This window comes from Bos javanicus, chromosome 10 (assembly GCF_032452875.1).
Source record: "Bos javanicus breed banteng chromosome 10, ARS-OSU_banteng_1.0, whole genome shotgun sequence".
In the NCBI taxonomy this organism is placed as follows: Eukaryota; Metazoa; Chordata; class Mammalia; order Artiodactyla; family Bovidae; genus Bos; species Bos javanicus.
In genome coordinates this window covers 49346928-49364245 of record NC_083877.1, presented here as the reverse complement: position 1 = coordinate 49364245, position 17318 = coordinate 49346928, and the positions used below count along the sequence as shown (strand labels likewise).

General features: G+C 44.3%; 1 protein-coding gene across 1 annotated transcript in view; it reads right to left on the bottom strand.

The window, feature by feature from the left end:
* ANXA2 (annexin A2) overlaps positions 1 to 14414 on the bottom strand; it is a 44530-nt gene extending 30116 nt beyond the window's left edge. The window contains exons 1-3 of the mRNA XM_061431128.1: positions 14325 to 14414; positions 3322 to 3380; positions 25 to 124 (exon numbers count right to left, since the gene is read on the bottom strand). Coding sequence (XP_061287112.1) covers positions 25 to 124; positions 3322 to 3369 — 148 coding nt within the window. The 5' untranslated portion in view covers positions 3370 to 3380; positions 14325 to 14414. The remainder of the gene's footprint in view (positions 1 to 24; positions 125 to 3321; positions 3381 to 14324) is intronic.
* Positions 14415 to 17318: the final 2904 nt, after the last annotated feature.

Here is a 17318-nt window from a genome sequence, read left to right as displayed (position 1 = left end):
CAAGATGATAAACATATGGCTTACCTTTGGTCTTGATGGCTGTTTCAATGTTCAGAGCATCCCGCTCAGCATCAAAGTTAGTGTACGCTTTGACTGACCCGTATGCACTTGGAGGTGTGGAGTGCTGAGGTTAAAAGACAAACACACTGAAGTCATACACATTTAAAATCTTTTTGTTGAAATGTCAATTACTAAAATTTTTTATCCTATTGTTTTGTTTTTTAGCAATTCACATCATTCTTAGGCCAGGGAACTTGTAAGTATTCTTTGTTTCCAATGAGAATTCTTCAAAGCCTCAACTAGTTAAGAATTTGATAAATCTATTTTTACTTTTCATCTTAATTTTTGTGCAAGCTCAAAGTGGACAACACAAAGCTGGGTACTTGAAACCACCTATTTCTCTGGGGAAGGCTTTGAAGAGCACAAAACCGGGCTGGCAACAATTTGAAACAAGCTGGAAATGTGGAAATGCCTGAATGACAAGTGTGTTTTGCCAAGTTTTTGCTACAGGCACATGAATTTCCACTGGGCCTGTATCACAGTTCTTTAAAAAGCAAATGCAGAGTGCCTGTCTGCTTTTCTCTATCAGATAAGTGAGGGAAGTGTCTTCCTCCTACCCCTACTTTGGCCACAGCCGTGGCACCAAGGTGGTCAGGCCACATGGCCCACATCCTCTACATACTGGCCAAGTTCCACCTCTTTTCTCTCCTCTCTCTACCCTCCCTTCTGCTCTTTTTTTTTTTTAACTTTTTACTTTATATTGGGTGTATAGCCAAGTAACAATGTTATGATAGTTGCATGTCCACAGCAAAGCAACTCAGCCACACATGACATGTATCCACTCTCCTCCAAATTCCCCTCCTATCCAGGCTCACTGAGCTCTACTCAATGCCACATAACATTGAGCAGAGCTCCCAACGTATACATATTTCTCCAGACAAGACATACAGGTGGCCAAGAGGCACATGAAAAGATGTTCAACATTGCTAATTATTAGAGAAATACAAATCAAAACTCCAATGAGATATCACTTCACACCAGTCAGAATGGCCATCATCATAAAACCCCTCTGCTGTCTTTCACACAACCCCTTCCACCAACTACTCTTCCTAGAATTTTGTTTTTCTGTCTTTTAAACCATGCACTCACTCTTGCTTTCCAGTGCTTTTCAAGGCCCTGGAAAGCTGTTCTTGATACTGTTCTTGATCTGAGGGCCCCACCCTAGACTGAGGTAATAGCACAGTTTTATGTCAGTTCTCCTTTCCAAAGTGTTAACTCTTCTCCTTTGAAATGCTCTTACAGCTTTATTCCCCTTTGCTATCCAGTCCGAAAGCAAAGGACAGACTAAACAGCACTGGCAATGTTCTTTAGGCTGGCTGAAGGGCGGTGGAGCTATCCACCACCTTCAGCACCAAGGCTCCCCCATCCTGCCTCCCCCTAGAACATACGTCCCATCATACATGACTTTGTCATGGCTCGGTTTCTGGAAAGAGTAAGAGACCGAGTCACCCTGACCTACCTTTCCACACACACACATCACGTTACAAGGCATCCCAGCATTTATTATTAATAGCAGGGAGGTTGAACAGGTAAACAACTAAGATGCCATCCTTTCAAATGGCTCCCAGGACAAACCCATGAATCTAAGTTCATGACTGGACAGAATATTTTAAACTAACTTGTGATCATCTTGGCTCAACAGTAAATCCAGTTAATATATATAACTGAAACCCAGTGGATTATCAAGGTGTTTTTCATTATAATTTCACTAAACTTTTCAGTAATTAACTCAATGGAAATAGAGCAGACAATCAAGAAAAGGTAAGGACAGAGTATTATTCTGAAATACTGACTAGATATGTTAGAGTGGCTACAAAACAAGTAAAGAAATCTATGGGAACACATTTTCCTATTTATTAACAATTCCAACCATTATTTACAAAGGCAGGCAGTCTAGTCATTGAGCCATATGAAATGTGGCTTCGTATAGCAGGTGCTATGTCATCTCATTTCAAAAACAACGGTGAGTAGGGAAACGTTTTGCATACTTTTATATCTCTGGAAATAGAATTAAATGGGCAATTGAAGCAATTACCTATAAAATTCATTTACCCGAAATTCAAATTAAGAAGGAAAAAGTAATGTTTTTCTTCTCTCAATGTGCTAGAGAATACATGACATTTTCTGCTGCAGTCCCATCTCTGCACACCAAGAAACACATCATACCTGAGGAATTTCAAAGGCCACATGAAAAGCGCTCTTATGAAACCTGATACTAAAAACGAATTAATGATCTACTCCATTAAGAAAAAAATTATTTAGACTTGTCTGGACCTCAGTGTGCCACTTGTATGGTTGCCAGCAACAGTATGCACAAGGTCCAAGAGGAAAGATGAAAATGAGGGAGGCTGTATACGCCATACGACTTGTGCTTGCACCAATGACATCATCGGAACATTTTATTGGTAAACATCAGGGGCAAAGGATTCTGTTCCTCGTGACCCAGGCTGCTGGTTACCCACTTGAGTGCTTTGTATTTTAATTTCAGTGACAGCATATTTTGAAATATCTCTAAGATATGCCTACAGACCAGTGTCACTGCGGAGTTTCTGTAAAAGCCAGTTCTGCTAAGATGACCTGGAAGATGTATGGTATTACTAGGTAATTTACACATTCACAACTTTATATTCTACTTTATTCTAAAAGCATTTGCAATGACTTATAATTTTGAATATAGCTTTCAAAATTTTTGACTGTAAAACGAAACAAAAAAACCAAATGCATCAGAATGTCTAGGTTCCTGTGAAAGACAAATACAATTCTGAGCTCCCTGGAAGCCAAAGCAAAAAAAGCATCACGATGAATTAGAATATAGAATACTTTTATTATTTAGTTAAAAAAAATTCTAGCAGTTTTAGAGAAAAGCTTTTCCAAAACATGCAGGATCATTTTCAATATGGCTGCAGCTTGATGCAGCCATTAATAAAATCTGAGGGCGTGATGCTAAAAGTTCTGTGTCATCATAACAAGTACTATCACTGGCACGTTAAGTATATAGCAGGATAAAGTTCCAGGCACATCAGTGTCACCAGTGCATGCCCAATTTTGATCTGACACCAAAACAGTTTCTGGAGCCATAACATTTCTTTCAAACTGAACTACCAGGAACAGCTAAAGTAATGGGGAAGACAGGAACCAAGAGGGGAACGAGTATCTTAATTCCGTCCTCATTTTCTTTAGATGGACAAGAAAAGAAGGGGCACAGTTACCCAGAGATGCCCAACTATCAAAAATTACACAAAATGAAAACGATATACTTACATCACCCTCCAAACTGAGCTTGCACAGAATTTCATGAACGGTAGACATTTTGAAAGAAGCTGGAAAAAAAGTACAACAAAAAGTCCTTATTATGAAGAGACTTTCCCTTCCCCTGAAGCACAGCAATTCATTATACTAATCTCTGCTTCTTGGACCATTTCATCTGGTGATACTAGAGTAATATTTGCAAATAGATGCAATTCTCATCTTGTGACTCAGAAAATTAAAGCTGAGAGATTGTTTGCATTGTTTGGGATGGACTACAGAACTATCTAGTTTTGTTCCTGCTCTGCTCAAAGAGAACTTGGGATGACTGACTTGTAAATACAAAAATCAAAATGCTTCCCAACAGCAGTGCAACTTGTCCAAACAGGATGAGGCTGAATCTTTTGGTTCTCCTAAAAAACAGTAATCTTGGCAAACTAGCCATTACTTCAGTATTTTTCACCAGTAATTTAATATATGGAAAAGGGTCTGCAAACTATGGATGTGAATTGAAATCAACAGCATTTCATGGTGGCTCATTCCTAAATAGAGCCCTTTATTACTATCCCTAATTATTCTCTTAGCTCACCAATGATGAGAGGTATTAGAAGACATTAAACTGTTGATGAGAATGACAATGGACATATCTTCTGATGTTAACTCATCCTATGAAAGAGTAATAATCCTTGTATTTAAGATTCAAAATGGCTGAAATGATGTCATCTTCCAGTTAATACACTTAACCCGGCAGTGATACCACAGCCTGATGAATTGGCTTTCCAGCTTTGTGATCACAGTTCTCGGAATTGATGCACCAACCCCTGCCAAAAAAAGTGCTCAACTGGCAAGAAATTTACCTCAGCCGAGACAAGACAGATCATTCAGCAGCAGCCTCCCCAAAATAAAGAAAATAGAGCAAAGCTGTGTCCTCAAATAGTGGAAATGACCTCTGAACTACAGCAACTCCTGTTTTGCTCTTTTATTATTATTTTTATGTTTTTATATATTTGCACCAGGTCCTAGTCATGGCATGTGGGATCCCTGATCCTGGGGAATGCAGGATCTTCAGCTGTAGCATATGAAATCTAGTTCACTGAACAGGGCGAGAACCTGGGCCCCCTGCATCGGGAGTGCAGAGTCTTAGCCACTGGACCACCCAGGAAGTCCCTGCTCTTTTTGCTTAATGTTCTCTGATCAAGGAAATAGTTTCCATGCAATTCAGCTTTCTGTTTTCTTCCAATAGTTTGCTTAGTTTACATGTTTTCATACAATTGGCTTGGAGGGAGTATTTTGACACAGACATTTTCTCATTTATCAGAAAGCTCTGGACTAGGCAGATTTCAGGCTCTGTGGGGAGTGAGTTATAAGAATGTAAGAGAAGAGGATTTGCCTTTATTTGTGGTTATGGAAATATTTCTGCAAGACTTTCACAATGAACTTTGTCCTACACCAACTCTTCTCTCTCGACTGATGCTTATAGAAACTTTTTGAGCATGGCAAAAAAGAAAGTCACAGGTATTCCAACTCCTCCATTCCCACAACTCTCAGACACTATCACATACACTCCCAATCCCTGCAATATACCCCACCACTGGGATATAATCTTAATTTGTAAAGTTGTCCTCCATAAATAAACTGTGGTACATCCAGATAATGTAGTATTATTTAGCACTAAAAAGAAATGAGCTATCAAGTCATGAACAGACACAGAGATAACAAATGCATATTACTAAGTGAAAAAATCAGTGTGAAAAGGCTACATATTGTATGATTCCAATTATATGACATTCATGAAAAGGCACAACCATGGAGACAGTAAAAGGCTCAGTGGTTGCCAGGGATTAGAGGGTAAGGAGGGAGGGAAGATCTGGCGGAGCATAGAAGATTTTTAGGGCTGTGATACTATAACAGTGGATACATATTATTATACGTCTGTGAAAACCCATAGAATTTACAACACCAAGAGTGAAGCCTAATATAAACTATGGGATTTGAGTGATAATGATGTGTCAATGTAGGTTCAGCAATTAAAACAAATGCACTGCTCTGGTGGGGGATCTTGAGAGTTAAGGAGGCTGTGTGTGTAGAGGGGATGCTGGAAATACACACTCTGTACTTTGCACTCAGTTTTTCTGTGAACCTAAAACAGCCCTCAAAAGTCTACTTTCTTTAAGAGTAGCCAGACTGTCCAGGGGCTTCCCCTGTAGCTCAGTTTGGTAAAGAATCTGCCTGCAATGCGGGGAGACCTGGGTTCAATCCCTGGGTTGGGAAGATCCCCTGGAGTAGGAAAATGAATACCCATTCCAGTATTCTTGCCTGGAGAACCCCTATAGACAGAGGAGCCTGGTGGGCTGCAGTCCATGGGGTCGCAGAGTCGGAAACAACCGAGTGATTAAGCACAGCACATCGCACAGACTGTCCACTAGCCACCAGCCACACGGCGACCAGACAGCCACCAGCTATCAGACACTGAAAGGTGCTCAGTCCAAACTGAGATGTGCTCAAGGAAGTGTAACATACACACCAGATTTGGAAGACTTAGCGTGAGAAGGAGACTGTAAAATCTAATAATTCCCAACTTCACCTTGGGCCAAGAAACATTTTATAGGGTCACCTTAGTATCCTGCTGAGATTCACCAAAGCGGAGGTGGATTCCTAGGACATGGACCACCTAGCCTTGACTCTCACTCATGGGGCTCAGTCAGAACTGGACTAAGTCTGCAGTGAGGGATAAACTGTTATCCTCTGCCTTGTGGAATTCTAGGCCTCATATAAGCAGCTAAGAAATAAAAACGCCAAAACAAAAAGACCAGTAAATCACAACTGTTTCTGGATGGATTTATTAGACCAGGTACTTCACATCAGTTCTCATATTTAGGAATCCGCAGCCACAGAGGCAGGTGAGGTTCTGCCAGGGAGTTCTTTCAAGTTGCCTTTCCAGCTCTGAGCACCAGCCTGGGAGACAGCTGTCTCACCGTGCCCTAGATAGATCCCTTGGTGCTGTACAAACCACAGAACATGAGATTTAATAATCCTTCTCACACCCACAACACACTAACACAGAAAATCAGATTTTAAAAACCAGATTTCCCTTCCCATTAACTATTTTGGCTCTTTCATGCCACTATCAACTACATTCCTCTATTTTATCTTGTCACAACAGTTCATTATCCAGCCTTCTGCAATGTTCTCTTACTCCAGCTCCATCCAGCCCTCTATCTATTCCCAGCAAAAGTGGACTTGAGGGACTTCCCTGGTAGTCCAATAGTTTCTTAAGAACCCACCTTTCAATGCAGCAGTTGTGGGTTCGATCCCTGGTCAGGGAACTAAGATCCTACACGTCGGAGGGCATCTCAGCACACACACCCCAACTAGAGAAGACCACAAGCTGCAACTATTGAAGCCTGCGTGCCACAAGGAAGAATCGGCACAGCCCCCTCAAAAAGAAGAAACAACAAAGTGGACTTGAGCCAAAGTGTCCCTTGCTTCTCCTCAAACATACTGTAACCACTCTAATCCACAGCATCTTGACTCGTGTCTCCTGTCTCTTTGTCTTCCCCTCATCTTCTCCTAGTTACAGACTCTGCCCATTTCTCAAGTCACTAGCACTTTGGCATATGCTTTAATAGAGTGGCTGCGGCCCCCTCCCTGCAACACCGTCTCCCACCTTTCGGTATCAGAAATACTTTCTGATACCACTCAACTTACTTACCGTGAAACAGTATCCATGTAATCAAATGGCAACTACATAGCACAATTCAACAAAACGGTCATCTGCTGGACAGAGTCCCAGTTCCCCAACAGATTTAAGAAGCCTCTTCACACTTCAGGTGCTAAAGAAACTTTCAGAAACAGCGAATTGATATTTTGCATAATTAACATTGATATGTTACTATTTACAAGCATTCTGCAGAAAAATAATATCACAATAACCAAAAAACAAGATCCACGAAGCTTGCTATTTCTCCATGCAAGTGTCTTCTGCATCCATATAAATACTTCCTACTTCATGCAAGCTTAATGGCAAAGACATTTTCACCTTAGAAATAAACATGGTCCTAGTTCTTCACTACGGCCAATCCATTTATTTCTTCACTATATCCTGGTCTCCTCACTATATCCAAGATCCTGGCAATGCAAAGTCATTTTGCAGATGACTAATTAATCTCCAGAAGAAACAGTCGGCTTTGCCACTCATAATATTTGTTAAAACATTAGCTTAATATAGTGCTTTTGATTAATGAAAAGATGTCAGGGTGCTGCTACCCTTGAAAGTGGAAAGAGAAAGTCTTGGCAGGGCTACTGTAGGTTACAAACACTGGTGACACCCAGGAAATCAATCAACAAGCCCCTAACACACACACACACACACACACACACACATTCTCTCTCCCCTTCTCAGCCTGCCCCTCATTAAAAGCTGAGACAGACACACACAAAACTATGTAACACCGACTTCACTTCTGCAGGACCTTCCAGCTCTCTTCCTTTCTCGGCCCAGGAAGACAAGACCAGGTCACCCAGCTAATGACGAAGGGAGGCAGGGGCCCAGGTCCAGGTCCTCAGACTCAAGGGCCCTTTCAACTTCACCACAGTGGGTCTTCATTCCAAGAGGTTAAAAGAGAAGAGAAAGATAAAAGCATGCATGAGGCTGGCTAAATACCTAAGAGGTGACATACTGACTAGTTTGAGAAGGGCAGTCACTCACTCTGGAAGGCTCAAGCCAGAACAACAGAGGAAGGTCGGAGGAGATGAGACGCGTGTGAATGTTCCGGGGGTGTGAAGACACAAGGCCAGGTTTAAAACCAGCCACATCTAATGGGGTAGCATGTGGGGGCCTGAGAGGTAAGTTTCTGGATGGTGCATATTTAAGTGTGGCTGTGGAAAGGGATTTGACCCCAATACTCACAGTATCCATTCACAGTATTTGCTCTGGAGGCTGAATTTTCTTACTGAAACAATAGCTTTGCCTTGGTGTACCTATTGTTAGGACAGTAACTGTCCATACCATCGGGGACAATTCCACCCCTACTGACCACTCAGCACAATGAAAAATTCATAAGCCCATTATAAGCAGAACCACCACTTCTTTTCTGGCAGATCTCTCTATGGAACATGAAAATGCCATCACTGGTTCCAACAATGCAACCTCACCCAGATCTCCAACTGGTTTCAACTTGCAGGAAAGAAAAACACAAAAATCAGCAAATTCAATCTGTTGATGAGTACCTCCACATAACTGAGAAGGGCTGGGTGACTAGACAAGGCTGTTAAAATTACCTTTATCAGGTAAAGTTTTTTAAGAAAATAACCAGAGGGGTACAAGGAGACTGACTGAAAGAGCCACACCCATTTCAAACTGGCTTGAAATAACTCACCACTGGGAAGGGAACTCAGACACCCCACCCTAATGAAAGGAACAGACAGTTTCCTCTGGCCTTGAAAATATTAATAAATGAGGCTGTTAATTGCCTGACTACCAAAGATTTTAGAGTGCAAAGCTAGACATTAAAGAAAGCTGTGCAGCTGCTGGAAAACAGGCAACTTACATCGAACATAAAGACTATCTTAAGGATCACTTAAGAGTTTATCTTAAAAAAAAGATTATACTGTACTTCAATGCTTCACTTCCACAACACAGTTACAAGTCGTACAAGTAAAACAGCCTTAAACTCTCCGCTAACCCCCACCCAGTAAAAAGTAAAACAAAGTTTGCAAAAAGGTGGAAAACAAAAAGTAAACCCAGAAGTTAGCATTTCAAATAATAAAAACAAGTTCTACTGAGAACCAGATCCAGAAAGCCCAAATAGCAATTTGTACAAACAAACAAAAACACACTGCAACAGGCTCATCTGCACAGCAGAACCTGAGTATAACCCAGCAGTTTCGTGGTCACACCCACTTTCAAAATGTGGAGTGTTGATGTGTTACCACAAAACACATCCCTAGCAACCATGATGAATTAATCAGGAACTGGATGATACAAAGGATTTTTAAAACCCAAAAAAAAAAAAAAAATGGGTGAGGGTGTGGGGGTGGAGGGCTGGGATTCCCCACCAAGCCCTTGTTTGCAGTTCTGTGTCTACAGGACCAGACTGAAATTTTAAACCAAAAGCAAGGAAAAAAAAAAATGCATGAGTCGGGGGGAAGAGGTGGAGCTCCCACTATACTCCACTCTCCACCCCTTCCCCAAACCATTTTTATTTAACAGAACCTTTCTGAAAGCACCCAGTTTTCCCCTTGGTTTTTATGGTCTTGATTAATGTCTGAGTCACAGGCGCAAGTCATTCCCGAGAAATCCTGGAATTCTGCCCAGTGGCCTTGCTCAAACAGAGCAGGATGGACACAGCAGCACTTGCTCTGGCCTGTCCCTTTTGCTGCCTGATCTGAATCAATATTTGTTTGCTAACTTCAGACACAATGCAGCCCCGAGCTCTCAGAGCCTCTCAGTCAATCTCCTGATGCAGGGTTAGAGTAGGCGGAAAGAGACAAGCAGAAGAATGATGTCACTTGGCTCCAAGCACTCTCAGGGTTGAGAAATCAAGGTCTTCCCATCTACAACTCAATTTCAGAGTTTTATGGCCCACATATTACATTTCCAGTGGGGCCCTGCTGCTTACAGTAAAAAGTCCACACAGCATTCAAGATTTTCCACACTCTGGACTCTACCCACTTTTTCTTAAATAAAGCACATGCATACACACACACATACACACACACATGTAAAAACACTCAGCACTGAAGTCGGATTGGATTGGTAATTCTCCAAACACACTCACTGCTATTCTGTGACCTCCATGTCTGGGTTTTTCAAGTCCCCAGTACTGGGAATGCTCAATGTGGATCAGCTGACATCCTCATGCAACTTCAGGGTACAAAAATTACTGTTAACTTTTCTCCTGCACCTCTCCCTGCTCCGGGTTCCTGTCTCTTGGCGTGTCTGTGAAGTATCAGAGCTGACAGCATAAAGTCAGTCTTCTACTCTGTTCACCCCCAGGGTTCCCGTCTTAATCATCGCCATTTCCCCATAGGTCTGAGCACAGTGCTCAGCAAACTGGAGGTATTCACTGACATTTTGGTGTGTTTTACACACACTGAGTCTTTCCACATTCTGTCCTTTCTCCCTTCTTTTCCAATACACTCTCCTTTCTCAATTTTCTTTCTCTTCCTCAGACTGAATCTCTCAAACGCAGTTCTAGTTCCACACATACAGAGCTGGAGGCGTCAATTCCCAGCCTCTATTCACATCTTTGTAATGTCTGGTAGATCCATTCAGGGGACAGACTCTTTATCGTGATCTGCAGCTCTTCCCAACTCCCACAGCCCCTCATTTATACCACCTTTATATCATCAGGGCTCCCTGGGTCCTAGCTCTGTGCACAGGACAATGTGGAAAAGTAACCTCCATCTGCCATGGCAAGCAAAGTGGGAAAGGAGGCAGGAGGGAGTAAGGGTTTGCAAGTGGCCTTGGGACTCCGATTTCCTCTGAGCTGGGAGTGTGGAGACGGATGTGGCAGGTAGACACAGGGCAGGGAGTCCATGTGACAGACACTCCCTTGACTCAGAACTTTCGGCACCAAGCCTGGGAGGATAACTCAGACCACTTGTATGCTACTGACTTCTCTCTGACAAGACTAAACTAAGATGGTTTAAAAACCTTCAGGCTGTGCCCTAAAAGAGAGCTTTGGAGGTCATCTCAGTGGACCCACTGAGAAGGGCGAGCCTGGGCACCTCCTGACCCCTTCTGCTGACCTGCTCCCCAGCTAAGTAGACGGGGACCACATCTGGCAACTGGAGGAGGAAAAAGAGACCCGACAGTGAATGAGTCGGGTAGGGGGAATCTTTTATTCAGAGACTGCTGTCCTCTGAGGTAGCCTTCAATGAGAATAGGGTGTGGCACCAGGGGAGGAAAAAAAAAGGAGTTGGATTCCAGTAAGCAAAAAAAAAAAAAAAAGAGTATTCCATTTCTGTTCTTACAGTCAAATCCAGAAGGCAGGTTAAGTCATGATAACAAGCAACAACACTTTGCCTAGCAGGTTTTAAACATGAAGCTCAGGTCTGTGGAATAGCTGGATTAAAGGGGAAATGAGCCCCAATCAAGTTCGGAAGCTAATATTAATTTGGGAAAACGTAAAGTTTACAATCAATTACTGCCTATACAATTCACTCATTTTTGTTTTTCTCCTCACTAGATTTAAAACCTAAAGAGCAGAGTGGTGCTTTTTTTTTTTTTTTGGTCTGTTTTGTTCACTGCTGTATCCCTAAGTGCTTATACTAGTGAGTGGAACATGAAGTGAAAATGAGGTGTTAGTTTCTCAGTCATGTGCAACTCTTTGCGACCCGATGGACTGTAGCCCACCAGGCTCCTCTGTCCATGGGATTCTTCAGGCAAGAATACTGGAGTGGGTTGTCATTTCCTTCTCCAGGGGATCTTCCTGACCCAGGGATTGAACCCAGTTCTCCTGCATTGCAGGCAGAGTCTTTACCATCTGAGCCACCAGGGAAGCCATAGTGGAACATAGTAGATGGAATACCTGAGTGGAACATAGTAGATGCTTAATAAATACTGTCGAATGTAGAGATGTTTAAGGCAGCCCAGGAGAGCCTGGGATATTCATCTGGCATACACACACCCTCAGTTTGTAAGATATGCCTCAGCAGGCCCACAGCCCCACACAAAGGAAGGACAAAGGCCAGATTCTAGGTGCATCGGTGCAGGAAGAGCCTACAAACCCCAAAATCAATAACAATTGTAGGAGGATATCTACCTTGCCAGGAAAAATACTTAAATTAGAAATCAGTCAGGAAACTAATGGCCACGACTGCAGACGTATCAATCGATACAGTATTTTTAATAGCTCAAAGGATGTTAAATATTGACACCCCAGTCCCAAACCAAGTTCATGATCAAAGCCAGTGAGTCAGCAGTATTTCCTGGGCATTTACAACAGGCAAGCCATTTCGCACTACAGGAAATCACAAAATCTAGGCAGTTTCCCAATCATAAAACTCCAACTAAAAAAATTTAGCTTGATGGTCACACCCTTCCATGGCAGTTGCAATTTATTTCTGGGGAAAGCCTTGACTTAAGCTTTGAGATAACAGATGGAGTTAGGGAGGCGAGTTCCACAGGCAGTGATCTTAACGCCCCTGACCAATAAGGATACCGAACCTGGCCTCATCTGAGATCTTCCTTCACGCTGCCTGGATATTATATGGCTCTCTGATTCCATAGCCTCAAATGTTATAAATTGCAATGTTTAGGTTCAAAAAGGTGCCTTGCTATTTTTTAAATAACACAACTCCCCTGAGTTGCTAAGGATTTTAGGACCACCAACATTCCTAATACTGAATATTAACATATATTGATTCAATCTGCTACTCTCCAGCGGGGTATAAGAACAATGAAGGAGGAATGGGAGGAATGCATCAGAACTGGATAAGCATGGTCGGGCTTTTGCAATATGTCAGGGAGGAGGATCTCCAAGGAGGCAGGAGGAATACAGAGAAAAGTAGAGATGGTGATAAGGACATAATTACAATTACAATAATGTGATCAAGGCCAGCATTAAAACTAAGAAGACTTCCAGTAAAATATTTCAGTGATTTTTTTTCTTCTTACCTACACATCGTCCCTCCCACTTCCCACCACTCCCAACCCCCAAGCTGGGCCTGTTCTATCAGTACTTTCTATGGAAATGCCTTCTACAACATTGCTTCAGTGCGACAGTGCCTTCTACATTCCAAATGACCAAGTTCGGGACAGGCAAAGTATGATACATTTTGGATAGAACCTATCAAAACAATCAGTATGAGCTCAAGGGTCCAGAACCCTGGACTCCATGACCTTAGGGTTCTGGATAAAGACCCAGTAAGTCCCTATGAGGGTACTCCTCTTTTACACACAAATTGAGAATATCTTCCAACAGCTTTAAAATGGCAAACCTTAATACAAAAAGAATGATACTGCTTTGGTATGACACAACGCTTTCAGGGTGCTTTACAAATTTATTTTTGAATGAACATGTTTTGGAACCTTTGATAGTAACCCTCAGGGACAATTCTTAAACTTTCATCGATAAGGAAATACATGCCCACTTCCCACCGTCTTAACAGCGCCTTGATGGAAAACAGCCCTCCACGCCAGGCGCTAGGACCGACCTCACAGAGCTACAGGGAGAGGCCTAGGGGGCCACGCCCTGTTCTGTACCCTCTGTCTTTGACTCATTGTCGCATCAGCACCAGTAAGTCAGTGACAACTCTGCCCACATAACCACGGGGGACACTTCCTTCCTGAAGCAAAAGTGGTCGAGCAAATTGGAAACTCTTCAGATACACGGAAATCAGAAGTGCTCTCCTACAGGATAATCTAGACAAAGGAGAAGTAGCTGAGGTTCTTTCGTTCTGTTCCGTTCTATAGGGGCAGGAGGTCGCTGCTAAAAACCCCTACCCCTTATCGTCCGACCAGTTGTTTCCCTCTTGCTGGTTGGCACAAGTTCCACAAATGCACATGTTTCAAGTCAACTTGCAACAGATGGGGATCACTTTCTAGACGGTCGTAAGGCTCGTGTTTAATGTGGAGGGTGTCGCACCCTCTGCTCTCCTCCCGACCCGGGGCTCCTAGGGTGGCCACACCCAGCCCCCCGCATCGCCTGGCGCGTCTGGAATGTGGTGCCTCCCTCTGGCCCCCTCCCCGGCGCCACCTCGTCTGGCTTCCTAAGTACACTCAGGAGGGATGCCCGACCCCTCCTTCTGCCTTGCATCCCCCATGCCAAAGCACACCCGGCGCCCCTCACTCCTGTCCAAATCTCCTCGCCACTGGGCACCGCCCCCACCCCCCGCCCCTCCCCCGAGCCCCTAGTGCAGACGATCCCTCCGGCCCTCTCCCGGGTCCCCGTCGCCGAAGCTTCTCTTTGCAAGGCTGACTCCTTCCCTGCCTCTCCGCACCCCACCCCTCCACCCCGCTAGCTCTGCGGCCTCGGGCTGTAGCGGATGGGCGGGCGGGGCGTCCCGCTTACCTGGGCCGGGCGCAGTGCGCTTTGAGCTTCCCCAGAATCTGAACGGAGCCGGCTGGCCTGGGTGGGGCTTTTATAGTCACCACATCCTCGCGGTGCACTGGAGGCCTGCCCTGCCCCGCCTCTCGAAACCGGACTTGGGGGTGACTCACCCTTCCCGCCCCGCGCGCCGGCCAGGGCCGCCTCGCCCTGGAACATTCCCTGGGCCGCGCCAGTGGGAGTGGCCCCGCGCCCACTGCCGTACCCTCCGGTAAAGCGCCGCTGGGACCTCCCTGAGGCCTATCAGCGGCCTTTTTCCTCCCTTTCTCTGCTTTTCCAGCGCCACGTCGAGTTCTCAGCCCTGCCTCAGGTTCATATCAGTACAGTTGCAAGACTTTAGTAGACTATGAGGTTGGTTTTTTTTTTTTTTTTTTTTTAAGGTGTCGATGCAATGGAAGGAAGAACAGTTCCAAGAAACATAAATCGTGATTCCCCTGAGCTGGGCCGTTGGCATCCAGTCCTCGGTTACCGTCTGCAAACATATTAGCTTAACCTCTGACCAGCCATTCCCGGGAGGAGCGCTGGGAGGAAGAGTTCCGCAGTGTCCTGGCTGGCAAAGGATTCCTCCGCCCTGGGGCACGCTGGTACACAGGGAGCCACTATGGCTGTTGGTTAGTGGGTGGGAGGCTAAAGCCAGGAGCAAGATCCCACCCTCCAGGCCGGGGAGGCGCCCGTTCCCCAAACCTCCCGAGACGCCGGGCCTCCCGCGTGTCGGGCAGCTGTGCGTGTCCTCGTGGCAGGCAGTCCCAGGCTGGGTGGGGACCAGTGGCTTTGAACCTTGAGTTCCAACAAAGAAGTTCCTCCCTTCCTTCTTTCCTAACTGGCTTTTTTTTTTTTTTTTCCTCTCAACCTCAGCTCCCTGGCTTAGTTTTGCTATTTCTCGCTTTTTTTTTTCTCTGCTTCTATGAACCACCGTGGCAACAAGCACGCAAATGTGATTTTGTGTGTGATTGTGAAAATACTGTACTTCAAAGTAGCTGGAAAGTTTTGCTAAGAATCCCAAAAATCTCGCTCTGCACCTCTGAATTCTTTCCTTTCACACACCTCACGTAGTAGCTCTTTCTCCTGATGCTTCTATGTTTTAATCTCCTGTCTCGCTTAACGTCTGTTTTTACTTTCCAGTTGAGCGTCATTTCATTCCTGGGAATTAGGAAATGGCGAGGCCAAGACATCATTGCCAAGCTCACAGTAAGTCCAGACCACAAATGAGGTCTCTAAACACTCAGCCCAGAGCTCACTGTTACCCGTTTCTTCCACTCATAATAAAACATGACAGACACCGTCAGAAGGACAAATAGAAAACAAAGCAATTCTGTTGATACAATCTCTGATTTACATTTGCGTTCAGTTGCTAAGTCGTGTCTGCCTCTTTACCACCCCTTTACCACCCCACGAACTGTAGTCCACCAGGCTCCTCTGTTCATGGGATTTTTAAGCAAGAATACTGGAGTGGGTTGCCATTTCCTTCTCCAGGGGTTCTTCCCCCTCAAAGATCAAACCTGCCTCTCCTTAATTGGCAGGCAGATTCTTTACCACTGAACCATCAGGGAAGCCCATTTACCTTTCAGTTCAGTTCAGTTCAGTCGCTCAGTTGTGTCTGACTCTTTGCAACCCCATGAATTGCAGCATGCCAGGCCTCCCTTTCCATCACCAATTCCCAGAGTTTACCCAAACTCATGTCCCTATGGGGTCACACAGAGCTGGACATGACTGAAGTGACTTAGCAGCAGCAGCAGCATGTCCATCGAGTTGGTGATGCCTTCCAACCATCTCATCCTCTGTCGTCCCCTTCTCCTCCTGTCCCCAGTCCTTCCCAGCATCAGGGTCTTTTCAAATGAGTCAACTCTTCGCATGAGGTGGACAAAGTATTGGAGTTTCAGCTTCAAAATCAGTCCTTCCAATGAACACCCAGGACTGATCTCCTTTATGATGGACTGGTTGGATCTCCTTGCAGTCCAAGGGACTCTCAAGAGTCTTCTCCAACACCACAGTTCAAAAGCATCAATTCTTCGGTGCTCAGCTTTCTTCACAGTCCAACTCTCACATCCATACATAACTACTGGAAAAACCATAGCCTTGACTAGACGGACCTTTGTTGGGAAAGTAATGTCTCTGCTTTTGAATATGCTATCTAGGTTGGTCATAACTTTCCTTCCAAGGAGTAAGCGTCTTTTAATTTCATGGCTGCAGTCACCATCTGCAGTGATTTTGGAGCCCAAAAAAATAAAGTCTGACACTGTTTCCACTGTTTCTCTATTTCCCATGAAATGATGGGACCAGATGCCATGATCTTAGTTTTCTGAATGTTGAGCTTTAAGCCAACTTTTTCACTCTCCTCTTATAGCTCCTCAATTCAGGCTGAAATCTTTACAACCAGAAATTGTGTTTTTCTGCCTACTCCCTGAATATTTTGGAACAGAAGGAGACCATAGACTGACAATAATGGTGGGCTGGATTCTGTCTCCGTTCTGTTCTCCCGGCTGGTTGCACAGCCTCTGATTCCCAGTTGTGCTGTGATAGGCACTCTACAGAAGATAAGATTTAATTCAAATCATGTGGAATACCTAGGAGCCAAGTATCCAAAAGAATGCTTTTGCTTATCTAGGGCATCTAGCAAATCCAAACATACAGATCTGTTCAATAGCCAGAGTCGGCTTCATACTGCAGAACTTCACATTGGTGTTTTCATAAAGAGGAAACTGTTGCAGGTCATGGATTGCTCTTTCTGAGGAATGTGGGGCCAGTTCTGCCAGTTGAAATGAGCTTTTGAAACTCTGTGCAAAGATCCTTTTTTCTTTCTTTCCCGCCATGGTTGGAAGAATGTTTACAACAACAAATCTCAGATTATGTCTCTGCTGCTGTGCATTGTCCTCCAAAGCCTTGACTTTATTTTGTTCATGCTTCATCTGCTGTACTTCAGCACTACTAATTGTGCCGAGCTAGCTCCAGTACTTTTGG